General features: G+C 41.7%; 1 protein-coding gene across 12 annotated transcripts in view; it reads right to left on the bottom strand.

Annotated features, from left to right (window-relative positions):
* Window positions 1-1412: 1412 nt before the first annotated feature.
* Kidins220 (kinase D interacting substrate 220) overlaps window positions 1413-18643 on the bottom strand; it is a 108656-nt gene continuing 91425 nt past the window's right edge. For 6 of the 12 annotated variants that reach the window (XM_060366300.1, XM_021661722.2, XM_060366303.1 and 3 more), the window contains 5 exons: window positions 17452-17484; window positions 14719-14850; window positions 12921-13019; window positions 10937-11173; window positions 5271-8417 (listed from right to left, as the gene is read on the bottom strand). In XM_060366300.1, the coding sequence (XP_060222283.1) occupies window positions 7158-8417; window positions 10937-11173; window positions 12921-13019; window positions 14719-14850; window positions 17452-17484 (1761 nt within the window). In that variant the 3' untranslated portion in view covers window positions 5271-7157. Of the gene's footprint in view, window positions 1878-3237; window positions 3299-5270; window positions 8418-10936; window positions 11174-12920; window positions 13020-14718; window positions 14851-17451; window positions 17485-18643 lie in introns of those variants that run through there. The other 6 variants (XM_021661676.2, XM_021661696.2, XM_021661685.2 and 3 more) reach the window with 3 other exon arrangements.

Here is an 18643-nt window from a genome sequence, read left to right as displayed (position 1 = left end):
GATGACCACAGGGAAACATCCTCTGAGTGCAGCAGGGCAGAAGCACATACGGACTCACAGTGGTTTTGCCAACAGTCCCTACAACACTCGTGCACGTCCAGGCCACACCAAATCCCAACATGGAACAGGGAACTGGGAGCACATTCCCACACTGAGCACTGGAGCGATTGATGGTTGTTTTCTTCTGGGAAGCAAAGGGCCAGTTTGCTCGGAGAGTTTAGCCCCTACTAAGCTGACCATATCCACAATTATTTTGGGCAGCAAAAATTGGTCTTGAAGGTTTAAAAAAAGCAGAAGAAAAAGGACAAGTTACAGAGTTGTTAGGGGAGGTGGAAATAGATATGGGAAGAATTGGTGTGTGTGAATATGATCAAAACATACTGTATGGCACTCAAAATTCTCAACTGAAACACTGACGCTCAAACGCATTTGATTAGTGAGACGGGGGAATCGACATTAAGAATGATTTACCTGCACCTACATGGTAAGGAAATCTTCAAACAATGCATAATCACCCATTCCTATAAAAATATTCAATATGAAATCCTAGTACAGCAAACTCCTTACAGGTCAGGCAATCAGCACGGTCTGAGGTGGCAAATGACAGAAGGGTGACAGGTGGTCACTGAAAATAACCCACTGAAAGAAAGGCTGAAGCTCATTGCTGGCTGACAAGTGGGGCACTGTGGTGGTCCTGGTGTTAGACAGTCTCACTGTAGTTATGGGCGTGAAGTTCACCACAGCCCAAGTCACGCTTGAATATAGTTCTCAAGATTCTGGCATAAAGTACAGAAATACCAGTTTAGTCTGACTCTGGAATTGCATTGATGTAAGAGCTGGGCATCACCATGATACCAAGGGCTGAAGAGACTAAGTGCACAAGAGGATTTTGAAACATGTGCAGACCACACTGCCTAGCACTTGAAAAGGATGGTTTTCATGGTGGGCTGTTCGTATCCATCCTTGGGAATTTTTAATCAAGCATGCTAAGCATGCTACTACATCTTGAAAGATCATTGGAATCGTAACCAGAGACGCTTACCAAGGCTAGACAGGAGGCGGGCCTATGAGAAACTCTGGTGAGGAGGCAGGGGGCAGGGGGCAAGGGACAGGGGGCAGGGGGCAGGGGGCAGGGCATTCTTAACACATGGTGTAGGACTCTGGCAGTTTTACTAGCCTAGTTTAGATCTGCCTTATTCACTCACAGAAATTTCTGCCCACTGCCCCGGGCTATCTGAAAGCAGGTTTGAGCTGCGCTGAAGTGTCTTCTTGTGGTACTGTGTTAATAATGTCTCCTGGTGGAATGGGATGCGTATAAAGCAACCTCCAAGAAAACACATACAAAAAAGAAAAAGAAGACCGAAAAGATCATGGGCAAAACATGGAGTAAACACAGAATCCAAAAAGAAAAATCTCTTTCCAAATAAAGTAGTTTAATTTGCAGTAGGTGAAAACAGCATGCCTTTTAGAAACTCTAAGAAACACAATTTGCAAGCGTCAGGACTGTGGCGATTTTGAAAATATCTAACATTTTATTAGTCATCTGACCAAGAACGTGCTACAGCACATGAGAGGAAAAGCTACATTATTTACATTTTTTTTTATTATACATTGGGCTTTTTTGCCTGAACTCTTACAAACGTAACACTTCATTAAAAACTAACTTAAATCCTACAATTACAAAGAACAGATAAATCTGGTTAAGGTGACATATTTCTTCTCTGGCATGGCAGGGCTAGAGTGGAGGCCGTGTCTTCTTCACCCCCTTATACGTGGTGAGGAAGCCAGCTGGGAAAATTAACCGAACTGTCAGGAGAATGAGAAAGAAGCGTTGCTTGCTCTATGGGCAGATACTAAGGTTCTAGAGCCCTTGTTGCCTTGAAAAAGAAGGAGGTAAATACGTGTAAATACAATAAAATGAGAAAATGATCACGAATAATCAAGCCCTTAATGACCTCAAACAGCTTCTTAACCTGAATAAAGTTCTGTTGTGCGAGTATGGTTTCACTCACTCATGTCTTCATAGTTTAGTAATTCATTTTGTTATGCCAGGTCCATGCTGTGTTAGACTGCAGTAAAATGACTCCTAATACACAGCCTTAGAATCAATAACACACAAAGGACAACTTTAGCTGCTGAGTAAGGCCTGGGGCATAGTCTGTTAGCCAATAACCACAGGCCACCCCCACAGGCAGATTCAGAATATTTTGTTGAAATAGTAACACTGCATGTGTTTTGGTTTTTTTCCCTAATTTAGGTTGGTCCTCACTTCAGTTCAGATTCCAGACTCCTAAAGAGCCATCCCACTAGTGTTTCTAGGAAAACAGACAGCCCTTCACTAGCGACACTTCAACTCTATAGCAGCACAAAGGCAATAGGCACCAGTAGATGCCATACTTGGCATTTTAAGTGCTGGCCCTTCTTAGGGCTGGTGACAGTGCTCCCGGGAAGCACTGGCAGCATGGGAGAACCTCTGGCACTCTAGGGTCTGTTAATTTTCTGATGGGACTATCAGGGTGAAATCCTATCCTGAGTCAAAATGCTTCACCCTCCTGGGAGACCACAAAATGCTCCATCCTTCGGCTACTGAGGCACCTCTAGAAAGGGTTTCAGCTCTGAGTTCTGGAACGTCCTTAGGAAACCTTTCATCCACAAGCACCTTCCTCGTGGCTTGCTACTTTTTAAAATTATTTGAGATAATATATTCACTTCTCCCTTTTCGTCCCTCCAAACTCCCCCATATACTCCCTCTTGCTCTTCAAATTCATGGTCTCTACTTTTCATTAATTATTGTTACATGTGTATTATATAAATATATATCCCTAAACATACGTATAACCTGCCCAGTTTGTATAATGTTACTTGTCTGTATGTTTTCAGGGCTGTCCATTTGGTATTGGATGAACAATTGGTGTGCTCTCCCCTGGCTAAGACTGTTTCTCCCACTGTCAGCATTCCTTAGTTACCTGTAGGTCTTTGTGTAGGGCTGAGGCCTCATGAGCCCACCCCACCCCCATTCCACTCTGGCAAGCCTATTGTCCTTGCTCAGATCATGGTGAGGCAGCCATGTTGGTGAGACTTCATGGGTGTAGCTTGACAGTCCTAGGAGACATGATCTCACAGCAAGCAAGGTTTGCTAGTCATTTATTTTAAAAACCATCCAACCTTGTGGGGGACAGTGGTCAACCAGCATCTGTTCCAGATGCTTCTTACTTTGAAAACTAGTTTTTTACATACCTCAGTTTAAACTGGATCTTCTGAACCGCTGTCTATCTAGCACAGGGGCAGCATTTTCTTCCTAGGCAGGAAAGGGTTTAACATTGCGTAAGACTTTAAGCTCTTTCTACTTAATTAGTCTCAACCAGGGATTCTCAACCTTTGCCAATCGATGAGCCAATTAAACACCATCCACAGCCAGCTCACTGTTCTCCATAAATCTCTACTTTTCAGTCCACTCGGGTAACTTCAGCCTAGGCGTCAGCTCGAGGGCGGAAGTGCACTCACTTCGGGTGGCCCACCAGCCCCGGGGCACAAGAGTCCCCATTCGCTTTTCTCCTCTGCTGCCACTGCTAAGCCCAGGAAAGAGGATGGGGGATAGGCAGGCTGGGATCCATAGCATGTATTTGCCAAAATGTTAATTTTATGCACCCTCCTTTCTACCTAATCCTTCTAGGTCATTCACCCATAAATTAAAGGGGACCCTAGGCTCTCTTTTCCTGGTAAGTACAGTGATCTATTCAGGAGTTAGCCAGGAATTCATGGTTTGTTTTTGTTTTGTTTTGTTTTGTTTTAATTAAGGGATATTTCTAAAGAGGCTGAGAATTCCTGGTATAACAATAAGTTATATGGTCTTACAACCTTTTAAATTTAGTACTTAAGCCAGACCGAAGGGGAAAAAAAAAGAATTTCATTCAAAAAATTCTAATATTAGTAAGGAAAAAATCATTATCATAGGTTATTTTATTATAGCAGTAGAACATGCGAACGTGCCGAGTTCTCATGAGGATTTAAGCAAATACAACTCTAAAATTACTTATTTAGGCAATTAAGATTATCTTAACTATAGTTAAAACCTATACAATAGCACACGAAAACAAGTTCTCTTATTAAAAACACTGCTTCTGGTTGCATTTTTAGTTTTCTGAGATAGGGCCCCACATAGCCCAGGCTGGTCTCAAACTCTCTAAGGTAGCAGAGGCTGACCTCGAACACCTGACTCTCCTGCTTCCGTCTCCTCAGTACTGGGATTACAGGCATAGGATCCCAGGCTCAGAAAAGCTTAACATCCAGAGTGTAGGATTCCCGATCCTTAACCATCCAGCACAGGGACTCACTTGAAAAATACCAACGGATATGTGAAGAAAGCTCATTGCACCCACGCCCCAACCCCATGGCCTCTGTGTCAGTTCCTGCTTCCAGGATCCTACCGTTTCAGTTTCTGTCCTCACTTCCTTAAATGATGAACAGTGCTGTAGAAGCATAAGCCAAATAGACCCTTTCTTCCTCGACAACAACAACAACAAAAAAAAAAAAAAAAAAAAAAAAAGAGAGAGAAAGAAAAAAGAAAGGAAGAAAAGAAAAATACCAATGGTGCCAGGAATGGTGGCACACACTGTTAATTCCAGTCCTGAGGAGGGAGAGGCAGGCAGATCTGAGTTCGAGGCCAGCCTGGTCTACTGAGTGAGTTCTAGGACAGCCAGGTCTGCAGATGTATTCAGAAATAACCCTCTAGAAGGCCATGTAGGATACTACATCAACATCCCCTCTGTGGCTGAAGGTGAAGCTAAGGTGGCTCATCCAAGACTGAGTGACAGAACCCAAGAGACTGGCAGGGTTTGAGGCTTGCTTTTCTATTATGTTATCCAGCTTAATGCAGAATTTTGCCTGTGTGTGAATCAGATTGAGCTATGCATTATAAATAGACAAAGACACACACTGACATGCAGATTCAAAGGGATAATGGTGACTCAGGAATCCATCTGGCCTGTCAATTTCTATATCAGTAGGAGAAAACAAGTTTGTCCAGAATGTTCATGTAATAAGCTGACGTTCTGCAGGGATCTGGATCTTCTGCCTCTAGCTATAGAAATGGACTTCTCGGTGTTACGGTGCCATGTGTTCTGCAAGGTTGATGCTTCAAGAAAGCACCAGGTAGGCACGAGGGCTTCAGAGGCAACCTCTCTCAGAATATAGTAAGGACTCTCTGGAACATTCTGTCAACTTCATGAGTCTTTACAAACTCCAGTCATAGGACAAAACAGACACACAGACCATGTTTTAATTTTTAATCAGAATGTGAATTGTCATTGCTATAGTGAATAAAACTCCATGAGTCAGAATAGCATGCAACTCTTTATTGTTCCTAGTCTATGTGTGCACTTGGCACTCCAGTAACGACTTCACAGACAGTGTGAATAAAGGACTCCCATGACTGTGAGCAATAATTACTCACCTGGAAAGAGACCAAACTGCCTCTGAAGTACCAATTACATAATATTGCATACTAATAAACACTATAAGTAGTAAAATGCATAATGTCAGTAACATTGTGCTGTTTTTAATGTTTAAAAATACCTGTTAAAGATCATGCAACATATGTACTTCACGAAAATGCTCAGTTACACTCAAACAGCAAGGCAGTGAAACACGGAGCAGCTACCAGCACAGCGCCAAGTAAACCACACAGGTCCAGTCAGTGAGGGGCATCTCGACAAACACTAAGCCTGCGACCTCACCATCTACAGTCCTACCCTTGGCTCAGGACATACTGCTAGAACTGATTCTACACAAACAAGCTATGATCAAGTGGCAAACAGTTTCAATGCATGATGGTGACAGGCACACCTCTAGCCTTCATGATACTCAAATGTATGTGCTCATTCTCTTAGCTTTGCTAAGAATAATGGTCAGTAGAGTGTCATGGTCACACCAGCTCAGTCTCTAGTCTTGCTTTATTGTATGCTTTCAAACTCTTTTAAAACCACGCCTCAGTTTTTATACTTTCTCCCCAGAGTTAAAAATGCTGATTTAAGAACAGACATGTTAAACAAACTATTGCAGTAGAGAAGGCAGTGTTTTAATTTTAGCAAACTAAATATTTCCTTGTCATTTGTCTAGTGTACTGTCACTAACTCCTTTAATATAACAATTTCCTGATACATTTATTTATTAAGAGTTTACTGTGCCTCTTATAACCATGTCTTCCTGAATTTCTGAAGGAAGGCTTTGTGCTTGGGGCTGGGGATGTACTTGGTGACACAGGACTTAGCATTCGTGAAGTCCTGGGTTTTATCACCAGTACTACTAAAAACAAACAAACAAACAAACAAACAAACAAAAAACTTTGTATTATGTTTTTCCTTTGCCATGAGCTGAACTCATAACTTAGTTGTATAACTTATGAGTTGCAGAACAGACTAAGATGGTTTTGAGGACACAGTGGATAGTGTTGGAAGCCAGGGGTGGGTCTGGAGAGAGCATCCCAGGAATATACTGCCTCCCTCACCTCCTCTGCTAAAGATTCACCATGGCCCAGGACACTGCTTTGGGTTCTGCTGACTCACTTTCTCATCAACTTTTATCGCCCTCTTTAGTATATATTTTCCACTTAAATTTTAAAGCCTCTTTAAAAAGCAATGAGTCTTATACAGAACACTGGCTATCCATTTGCTAGGCATTCACTTTTAGTCTCTGGGCTACTCTAAAACCTATAAATCTGTACTGAGATTAAACACTAACAGCAAAATTGGTTTCTGCTTCATCTAACACTGTATCTTCTTTCAAATGTTTCATGAATATTTTATAAAGGAGTTTTTTCCTTGTGATTTAAGCCTTTTCAACTTTAAATATACTTCTGACCTATTTTTATATTCAGCCTGCCTCTCATCACTCTACATAGTTGTGTGCCAGTACAGTGCCCTAACAGTGGTGATGAGACTTTAACTGCCCACGATGAAGGTGACAATGGCAATGACTGCTGACCATCTCTCTCAGGCTTTCCTCTGTTGGACAGAGGATCTCTGTTTCACCATATGCCTGAGAGCCTATCAGGGATCTGTGATGCAGAAACATGATGACTAATGGTGATGGATGATCAATTCAAAGGGCATGACAGTTCCCTCCTAAGGTAGGAAAATGCTACTTCACTTCTCTTTTCTTCAGAGAATGCTTTCTCTCTCTTCTCCAAAGCCTGTGCTATCTGAGGAGGCTGCATGCAGCTCGGATGCATCTTTCGAGAGCCTTGTGTAGCTGGGACGCTGGCTTCGCTTGTGCGCCATGCTCTTCAGATTTTCATTCTGAACAGCAGTAGGGTTGGGACTGGGCCCAGGCCTCAAAATGACCTGGGAAGTTTCCCTGATTCCCTCCATCTCGTCGAAGTTTTGATTGGCTCTGTTAGTGGGAGCCGTGTTATTGTTCAGAGTGACAGTACTGGGCGTTCGGTTCAGGTTGTAGGACTTCTGGCACGCAGGCCAGCTTTCTTCAGGACTGCTAGCAATCAGACTACACTCAGAAGGGCTTTTCTTGTCTTCCGAGCAAATGGACATCCGAGCTATAATTGGATCTTGCAGGCCACTCAGGCTGTGTGGCATCCCCCGCTTCCCACTGTGGCCGTCATCTTCAAGCTCTATGAGATTTGCCTTTTCCAGCCGGGAGTCATCTGCCGCTTCATTGTGAAGAGAGTGGTTGGGAGAACTCTCATTGGACCTCACTCCTGAATCTGAGGAATCTTTTTTGTCAAGAAGGGCATCTGATAAATACTCTTTTGCTTTAATGAATGTTCTGATTGGCTCAGCACTGTGCTCTGGAGACTTGGACACTCTCTCTGCTTTGCCTTCAGCCTTTTTATCCTTATCATCTTTGAGTAGTGGGGTATTATCTGACTCTTCTGTACCAGATTCATCTTCATCACTGGGCAGTTTCTGGTAGCGCAGACCACCTCCCTTAAGCTTTAAGTCTGTCTGGAAGAGACTGGGCCGTTCTGAAGATTTCTTGCCTGGGAGCAGCTTACTACCTGACTGGTCAGATTTCTCATCTTCTTCAGTAATGGGGTCCAGAGGTGAAGCCTCATTAGTGGACACCCCTGATGAGGAGTAATCTATGACATCCCCCCTCTTCATTAAGAATGACTTCCGCCCGTCATCCTGCTTTAGCTCACTCTCCTTCCCTCTTTCTTGCTCTAGACTGGAATGAATGGAGCCCCCTGAAGAACTCTGACCTATGTAGTATGTACTGTGTGGAGAGGATCTGCCGCTTATTGTTGATGACCCTGTGCCCCCTTCTAACTGGGACATCTGAGCAATGTACTCTCTATAGGCATCTCTATACTCGGCCTGCACCTTATCAGTAAGCTTTGAAATTTCAATACTGGAATCCTGGGAATTGAGACTCGAGAGACTTGGGGTTCTGCGAGTTTGTGACTGTGAAGACAGAAAAAAAAAATTTAAGAATTCAAATAAGAAGGGAAAAGACATAATAAAACATCAGCTTTGGAAACACATATGTATGCTAATAATTTAAAAGTAATCAAAATACCAGGGCCTTTAAAAAAATTGACATAACAGTTTAGCAAAAGCTATGAATTTATGAATAACTGTTATTAGCTTACAAATTTTTAGCAACATTATTTTACTGTTTATATTTAAAAGAACAATTTCAGGTTGTATAAGTCATCTGAGCACGTGCATTTAGTAATTTCAAATTGTTTTATTTAAGGTAAAATCACCTAGAAAGAATTCCTCTTAAAAGAGATAAATACAAAACAAAGACAGATGTCAAAAACAAAGTCTTCAAGGTATGATAAAAGGACCCCACTCAAATTATATACGAAGTTCCTGTCAAATTTTAATTCAGAGAAAGAAAACAAAGGTCTGTAATGCACAGCAACCAAAGTTCTGGGCTAGCTGGACCCAGTGAAGACAGAATGAGATATTTTCAAGTTTGGTTTCTAAATACTGAGTTTTGAGGTTAGAGCTGCCTTAGATCCCAGGAAAGCTAATAAATGAGCAAGTAAAAGTACAGATTAGGAAAAGGAAGCAGGGAATGAAAGAAATAGCATCGAAGTGTTTGAGAATGGCCCATAGGAAAGGCTAGAACAAAGGCATAGTGGCAAGGCCATCTTTTCTTTGGAAGGACAGCGTTCATTCATCCTCGGGAGATCCCCCAGGAGGCCATCAGACCGGAAGAACAGAATGTGCCTCCCTCAACCCACTAATTCGGCTGAGCCCTCAATGCTGTGTGAGCTCTGGGCAGGGGAGCCCTGTGTCCTAAAGTGCACTCTGTAGGACATTTTGTGCCCTTTCTCTTCACACAGGCCTGCCCAGAGCTACATGTGTGTGTTGTCATAGGAGATGTGAGGCAGCAGTGCCTGGGGTCCAGTGGTCTATGAAGCCATTCATTAAAGATATGTGCAAAAATTCCCATTCTCATTTTTTGTTTAAAAAGTTGTTTTTTGTTTTTTTTTTTTTTTGTTTTTGTTTTTGGTAAAAGAGTTATTTATGTTAATACATAATTGCTTAAACATATTTAGAAACATTTTCAGGTCATCTAACTATTTATTGTAATTTACATATATAAAAGTTTTCTGGGTCCTGGTGATTTTTATTACTTCACCCTGTGTGTGTGTGTGTGTGTGTGTGTGTGTGTGTGTGTGTGTACACACAGGGATCTGGGGATGTGTGTGGAGGTGAGAGGCGAACTCTGAGGAGTTGGTTCTCTCCTATACCGTGTGAGTCCCAGCGAGCAGACTCAGGTCATTTGCTTGTGGCAAGCATCCTTACTGCTGAGCCATCTCGCCAGCCCAGGTCCTGAATGTTTCTAAGAGCACAGAGGCTAAGAACAAGGGGTAGCCTGAGCACAGCTGTGCTGATAGGAAAGTCACAGATGGAAGCTCCTGAACAGTGAGGAGGAGGCTTCTCAGAAAGCTGGAGAGGAAAGGAAGTGCTTCTGTCAGAATAAAGAGACCAAAATGAACTCAGCTCACTGTAAAGAAATTCTTGTACCAGTGAGTATCTAATAACAAAATGGCTTCTTCACTTACAGTAGACAGTATGGAAAAAATGCAATATATTTTCACTGCCAAATAGAAGCCGTCACCAAGAGCTCCTGCTAGGCACTGCTCTCCCACAGTGCCCAGTGCAAAGCTCCCTCGCAGTCACTGGCGTGGCCTCTCTCGCTGGTCTTCTGCACCCTGCTCTGGCCCGCCCTCGCTTATTTTCTTCTTATTCTCCTTTTACTCCTCGCACATTACTCGCTTTTACGTCTGCTCCTGATGCTTGTACCTGTCTAAGAATATCCCCAAAGATAGCATGTGTATGGTAACCCATACAGCGGTGCAGCCCTGTGGTCCTAGCACTCAGGGTGCTGAGGCAGGTGACTGTCATGGGCCCTGGAGTGGAAGGCAGCCTGAACAACATGAGAGGAAGAAAAGGTGTGGTGTGTAGTGTTTGTTCCTGTGTACAACGAAAAACCAAACTAAAGGTGTCAGTAGGGTAGGCAGCAGGATGCTACCTTTCCATACAGGTGTACTTTAGCTGGTAATTACTAAACCTCACAGCAAAACAACAAAAGAAAGGCAAATTTGCAAACACCCTAATACAACTCCATTCTTACTCTATGTAGACAAGGCTGACCTCGGATTCACAGAGATTCTCCTGCCTCTGGAGTGCTGGGATTAAAAGAATGTACCACCACACCCAGCCCCCCATTCTTACTCTCTGCCATTGTCTTCTGTGACTGTGTTTTCACTCTTCTTGTCAGTTTCTGAATAACCTAACTTTCTCCTGTACTTTACTGACTCTTCCCCTTCAAATAACCAGCTCCTTGAGTAGACAGCCATCCCTCTTGCTCAGCGGAGTCCTCTGAATGAGTGTTTTAATGCACCAGTATATCTGCACAGTCTTTATTCTAATCATATGAGAAAATGACACAGAATGAATACCTGCCAACTCAGATGGCCGTGCCGTGGGGCCCCCTCATCCAGCCCCAGTGTGTTCAGCTCTTCAAAGCTGAAGTTCAGGGTGTAGGGAGTCTGACTGGAGAGCTCTGTATGAGGCAGCTCACTGTGCGAAGAGCGGCGAGCACATTCCCCATGAGGAACTGGGGCGCTGGAGTTTTCATTGAGAAACCGTGAATCTTCGGGGACTACCTGGTTTTCCATACTTCTCATCTCTAAGATCTTAAGAGAAGAAGAACAGTCATCTGCATGGCCAAACCATACTACAGAGGCTTCAGAGAGCATGACAGATAAAGTAATAACCTTGCACTAAGGTTGTTACAAAAGGGTCAAGAATGCATACTCCCCTACGACTGCCCAGTGATTTATGCCAAGCCTTACCTTAATCCTATTAACAGTGCTAAGAGAAGTATCAGCATTTTAGTGTACAACTTCTAATGCTTAAAAATAAAAAGAAATTCAACTGAAGTGTGTCAAAGGAAACCAGAACCAAGCAGGAAGCAGTGAGAATTATGATGATGGGGATGCTGACCTCAGAGCAGAACCAGTTCTAATCCAAAGCCAGCTATGACAAGTGGCCACTCAGAGCCATTGGGTGTGGGGTGGGGAAGGTTAGTTTTCAAGGGATTCTGGGGAAACCAATTTGCCAATATTCTTAATGACAAGCCAGGGTGATCAGACCTCACCTGGGAGTGGACTGAGGACCACAGGAACCTGAGGAGTACCAAGAGTGACCTCATGTTGAAGGTAGGGCTCTTTCTACAGTGGCTCACATGTATTGCTGCTAATACAGAGCACTGGACAAGGACAGACACTAAAGGTTAAGCCTGGTGGGTTCAGAGCAGCCCTCCTGGAACTGGTCAAGGAGAGCAGGTCCCCCCAACCTGCCAAATAAAAGCCTGGAAATTGGTAAACCACTTCTTCCTCAGGGAGGACAAGATCCACACGCTGCTGTGACTACTCCCCAGAACACTGGGTTCAATACAAGTGTATCCCAGAAGGAGAAAGATACACATGGTATATACTCACTTACTTAGATCTATAAGATATGATAAACATAATGAAATCTATACACCTAAAGAAGATAAACAAGAAAGAGGACCCGGGGTAAGATGATCAATCCTCACTTAGAAAGACAAATGGGATGGGCATTGGATGTAGGAGAAAACAAGTAACAGGACAGGAGCCTACCACAGAGGGCCTCTGAAAGACTCTACCTAGCAGTGTATCAAAGCAGATACTGAGACTCATAACCAAACCTTCGGCAGAGTGCAGAGAACCATATGAAATAAGAGAGAGTTAATATGACCTGGAGAGGACAGGAGCTCCACAAGGACCAAATATATCTGAGCACAGGGGTCTTATATGAGACTGTTTCTCCAACCAAGAAAGGGCCATGTATGGATATAACCTAGAACCTCTGCTCGGATGTAGCCCATGGTAGCTCAGTATCCAAGTGGGTTTCCCCAGTAAGAGGAATGGGGACTATTTCTGACATGAACTCAATGGCAGGCTCTTTGACCTCCTCACCCCCAAGGGAGGAGCAGCCCTGACAGGCCACAGAGGAGGACTTTGCATCCAGTCCTGAAGATACCTGATAAAACAGGGTCAGATGAAAGGGGAGGAGGTCCTCCCCTATCAGTGGACTTCGAAAGGGGCAGGGAGGAGTTGAGGGAGGGTGGGGTTGGGAGGGAATGAGGGAGCGGAATACAGCTGGGATACAAAGTTAATAAAATGTAACTCAAAATAAATAAATAAATAAATAAATAAATAAATAAATGTCTTCTCTAATATCCCTTTAAAAAAACTCAGTAAGAACAAGTTACATACACAAAATGCAAACTTTTTAAAAATTAATAAGGAAAAATTATCAGTTTTGGCCAGTCCTTCTTAGTTCCTGTACAATGCTGCAGACAACTTTATGCGCTATGATAAAGTGCTGTAGTATGACAATGATGTAAAAGCTTACCATGCTTCTGAAAAGATGCCAGTCTCCAAAGTTCATATTCATCTCTTTCTTCAGCTCATCAACATTACACTGAGCCAATACCCGGCCATTTATGTTCGCCTGGGTGAAAATAGAAACAAAATCTAGAGTGTTCTGAATTACTAGTGATTCCAAGTCTCTTCTGCTCCATTTTGAGAGAGGCTGCCCTCAGAGTGGCCACCACTCTGTGTGCAGTACAATGAGCTGCAGCTCAACCTCACAGACCACTTGACATTTTTCTAAGTGTCAAGCATTTCAGTGAAACAAAGTATGCTTCAGAACCAACCAAATGCAAATGTTTCCCCCTGCTCTGTCCTGAGCAACAACAAAACCATTACTTTTTCTATTCCAGTCTGAGAAAATATTAACATGAACATGGCTGCTGGGAGCAAAAATGATTTCTATGCTTGTGACTGTTAGTTGAAGTGTGTCTAACAAGCCGATTCACCACTTACAATAGATAAAGATTGTTCAGCTACTCACTACTCAGTCTGTTAAAACTTCTGACAAAACAGGCTTTTAATTTTTCGGTCCCTATAATTCTGCTGCACTTAAATGAGAAATAAGAACTGAGTAGCATAATTTAAGGGTGGCCTTCTGATTTTATGAAAAAAACCTCACTACTAACTGGTAAAATTAGGTAGCATTTATGTTGGAGATTGGTAAAATGTTCCATTTCTAAGTTAATTCCAAAGAAACAAGGATACAGAGCTTGTCCATGGCAGACACAGAGCAGACTTTCCTGACACTAGTCAGCTGCCTGGAGGAGTGGGGTTTGTGAGTGGTAAGGAGATACTGACTCAGACGGAAGGGATAGCCTGGAATAGCTCTGTAAGAAAAAGGACATGCGCTGAAGTTCTTATGACCAAATGTGGGATTAGATTAGTGAGACTGTACCCATAAATCAATTCCTTAGAGGAATTACTTAGACATAAGCAGCAGAAGCTTGCTACCAATCTTCTACTTTTCTACTTCAATAACTGTGATATGAAAGCTTAGGTTAGAAGAAAATCTGTAACTGCATTTGGTTAACTTCATGTAGGCAATGTCTTGCATCTCTAGGCACAACTGTTCAGCTTTGGGGTGATTCTGAAACTCTAAGGCTTGAAAGACGAAACCTTCATGGATGCATCAGCCAAGCCCACAAGATTTATGACATAATCATAAATCTTACGTGATATAAAAATGATCGTTTGTGGGAATGAAGCTCACTCTGTAATTTCTTATGAAGCCACACAAACACATACTGCAGGCCAAGCACCCTACCCCAAAGCGCTTGGAACCAAAACTGCTTCCAAGCGCACTGCTTCCCACTTAGGGAGGGATAGTCATTCGGATTTTATTCACTGAGCATTCAACACAAAGCCCCAAATTAAAAGGCTCTGGTAGCTGACTTATACTGATCTCCATGCTCAAAATGTTTCCTATTCCAGAGGTTTCAGATTAGCCATGTACACTGTGTGCAGCTGAAGATAATGGACGAACCCAAGTAGCCTCACGATGTTCTCTGTTCCACAGTGAACAAGCTATTGTATTGTTCATCATGACATTTTATTATTATTTTTATTAGACCATTGGGTAAGTAGTACTGTAATTCAGCTTTTTTTTAATCTACTTATAAAATTAGGCAAAAAGATCAAGTGCAGGATCCCAAAACGAAAGCACCCATTTCACTTAGAGGTGTCGCAGTACAGTGGCTCAGTGTACAGATGTGCTGCCCAGCATCCTGCCTGTCTTCTGTTCTCAGTCCCATCTGCAGGTAAGATGCACACATAGTCACCTTTTTGATTGTCGTGCAATACTGAGTCAGCATGGTCTGGTCCAGCCCTTCTATTTGTCTCAGTTTCTCAGACACGATATCCACAGACATTGAACTCAGTAGCAATCCTGTGCTTGTGTTGGAGGCCGATGCCTAGGTAAGTCAAGGGAAATACACAAATGAGTAGCATTAATACCAAGTGTATGAGGTCATGTGACAGAAAAATTCATTAAGTTATACTGCTGGAATAAAGAAAACACAGCCAATGCATATAGAATTTAAGAAAAACCCTCTTAATGGATAGATTCAGCTATTATGACATGTAGTGAGTAGCGTTTATTATAGCAGAGACAGCCTGACCAAACCACTTTTCTCAGATGGCCATCCTGTGGAGCAGACTTGTAGCAAGTCCTCAAATGATTACACTTAACCTTAAGAAATAAGGGTACTGCCTACCCTCAATAAGAGGAAAAGAACCTAAAGGACAAAAAAAAGAAGAAAATTACAGACACTTATAGAATACAAAAGACACTTCTAAGATTAATTTTCAAGCGTCTTTATCAAACAATTAAACAATCTTAAACATTCTATGCACTGCCTTGGTAATTTAATTAGTCTAAGGTTTTAAAACTATCCAAGGGGTCTAAAATTTTTCTCTCTAGACTCTATAACAGTCAAGTGATCTAATCTAAAAAATCCTGTTTTCATTTAAAAAGAAAAGTCAGCTAGGAGTGGTGGTACATGCCTGTAATCCCAGCACTTGGGGAGACAGAGGCAGGTGGATCTCTGTGAGTTCGAGGCCAGCCTGGCTTATAAAGTGAGCTCAGAACAGCCAAAGCTACACAGAGAAACCCTGTCTTGAAAAACAAAACAAAGTAAAACAAACAAAGAAGGAAGAAAAGTCAAAAGAATATATCTAGCACATACTTAGAAGAACAACTTCCAAAGTGGTGGAAGAGGCCCTTGCTGAGGCCAGAAGTGCACATGCAGGTCTGGGGAGGCTTATGGCTTCAAGAATGAGTATCTAGGGAGTAGTGGGTTCAGACCAACTGATCAGGTTTTATGTCGATAAACTGTTTTCTTTACTCCAACTATTTCTGAAAAAGGTTATGAAAGCTCTAGCCATAAATGAAGAGAAGCCAACTGACACAGAGGATAAATATGACAGCATTCAATATGCCTGTTTGCCCTTCAACATAATTTTCATGTGAAAAATAACATTTATCACTTCCCTAACAGTATATCAATTTGGCTGGGAGTGGTGACTCAAGCCTTTAATCCTAGCACTCAGGAAGCAGAGGCGGGTGGATCTCTCTTAGTCAAAGACAGCCTGCTCTACATAGTGAACTTTGGGACAGCTGGGCCTGGGCTGCGGGGCTGTAAATAAATGCTTCAGGTGTGTTCCATTGACTCTTTTACCAGTATCAGCAGATGGTAGACTATCCCATAGTTTAAAAATGCCTGTGAAGCACAGTTAATTCTTATTTGTAATGTGAAAACCTAATAGTGGTACTATCTAAAAAATACATACACATGAATTTTGCGTGTGTGTGCATGTGTTTGTGTACGTGTGTGTGCATATGCATGTGTTTATGCTCATGTGTGTGTCTGTGTGTGATTATGCTTGTGTGTGTGTGTGTGCCACTATGGCCAGCCTTAAAACTAAATACTTAAGTAAATGAATTAGAAAGAACAGACAACTTCTACTTACAAAAAAAGTTCCTACTAGTACACGGCAGAGAGAAACAGAAAATCCCCACCAGGCAACCACCATCACTACAGCAGCATTATTATAAACTCCGTTAGTGGCCATCAGTTAATGGGCAGAAGGCAAGCAAGTTGAACAGGACATTGCAGAGTTTCAAATCTACCCCAAGAACTTTTTAGTTTGAAAGAGAGAGAGAGAAAGAAAGAGAAAGAAAGCTGTAAAGTATTGACACCTTGCAGAGGCCACTTAAAACAAGGAGTTAAAGATCACGTCTGACTCCTATTTGTAAATTGGTCTTCATCAAGGGGTAAATTACTAATTTGAAAACCATACACATTGAAATAATTTCTTTGAAGGAGAAATGTTAATCATTCTCCAAATCTTTAATAAAGTAATAATATACAGTGAAATTACTTTTATGTCAAATGAATCTTATAACCAAAATAATAAATTTTGAATGCAAATATCATAAAAGTAAGAAGAATATAAAAATGTATTAAGTTGCTAAATTCTTAATAGAATCTAAGTATATTGTTTGGAGAGGAATATAAGAATCCAAATGCTAATCCCTCAGCATTTATGGAACATTCTCATTTGAAATCTGCCTGTGTAATCCAAAACAGATTGCTGCAATAAACTGGTTTTCTATATCAGAATTTATTTATTTTTATTCCTTACTTGGAAAAGTTAATGCAGTAAATATTAGCTTGCTTAAACCATTAAATAGAAGCTTCAAAATGCATCTTACTCAGAATCTCTCCAGTTCAAAACAAAGCTATGAAAACACTAGTTACCTGAGGTGGCAGATCTGCTTTCTGGTGTCAGTAGATTAACAGTACACTCTGAAATATCACATCTTCAGTCATTTTATTAGGTAAGCTGAAACTGATTAGTCAGCAATGACTGCCATGCAGAGGCTGAAAGCAACTATGGAAATGAGCCCGAGACAGAGTGAGCACAACTCTATAAACAGCCCAGCATGGAGTAGCTGATGATCATCTAGCAACCTAGTAAGGTGAGTGACAGTTCACCAGGAGTTTCTGTACCTGTCTCTGTTTGTTAAACCCAGAGTCACACGGCTTTAAGAAAGGAATAAAACAGAGTGAAGGCCATGAATGTGAAATAGATCAAAGCACACATATCATATACACAGACAGAGCCCTTGCCAAGCTTCTCATTTACCCTCAGCTCTGAGTAAACCTTAGTCTCAGCAGCACGGAGTGAGGGACATGCATGCATGGAACAGTTTTATTGCATTAGTAGATACTTAGACATTTTCAAATTGCACTCTTAAAGGCTACTGTTTTCATTAGAAGAATAAATCATGCATCATACATTCAACAAGAAAACTAGGTAAATCCTATTTTTCCATGAAAAGCCAATATTGTTCCAAAATAAAAGCTTAAAATTGTCAAAACATTTATAAGGCTTACTTATGTAGATTGCCTTAAAGTACAGTTAAATGTATTACTCCAGTGACTATGTTGATCCCCAACAGACACCTCAATTGCCTATTTAAAAGAAATGTCTTCAAATTTGCAGCCCAACAAGTCAGAAATGTAAAAAAGAAAAAAAAAATCACATTCTTTGATTGACATACTGTAAAATTTAAAAAAAAAAAACTATTTCAAAGCAAACAACTGTTGTTAATTATTCTTCTGTACTTAAAAATCAGTGGTAAATATTTTTAAATGCTTAAAACAGCCTACAGATGACTGACACATTTTAACAGTCAAGTGAACTCGCTGTTTCAGTGAACAAGGGGCAGGGTCGTCTAGCCTCACCTCAGACGTCTGTCTGTGAACACAGCCAGGATCTGGAGTCCACAGAGGGAGCCTCTTCCACTTTTGACCACCATACTTACTACAGGTAAGTTTCTCTGCTGGGATGTGCACAGTATCAGACAAATGCAGTGAAATGATGCCCAAACAAGAGCCAGAAGCTGTTAATTAGCTGGAAACGCAACTTGGCGTTTCTTCCTCCGTGTTTTTATGATCTCTATATAACTTAACTCTTCACACCACTGGAGAAATAGTTCTGTCAAAGCTGATAAATAAAGCTTGCCACTACAGTTTAAGGACACTCCTTAAATTAAAAAAGCGGGGGGGGGGCAAGTACTAACATGCTTGTACCTTTAACCTTTTAAATGTTTTAAATTATATGTGCTTTTGTGTGTGTGGGTGTTTGGCTGCATGTGTCTGTGTATCACAAGTGTGCAGTGCCCAGGGAGGCCAGAAG

The sequence above is a fragment of the Meriones unguiculatus genome, chromosome 1, assembly GCF_030254825.1.
Source record: "Meriones unguiculatus strain TT.TT164.6M chromosome 1, Bangor_MerUng_6.1, whole genome shotgun sequence".
Taxonomy (NCBI): Eukaryota; Metazoa; Chordata; class Mammalia; order Rodentia; family Muridae; genus Meriones; species Meriones unguiculatus.
Note: the sequence above shows the minus strand (reverse complement) of the source record. Positions and strands in the feature narration are given on the sequence as shown.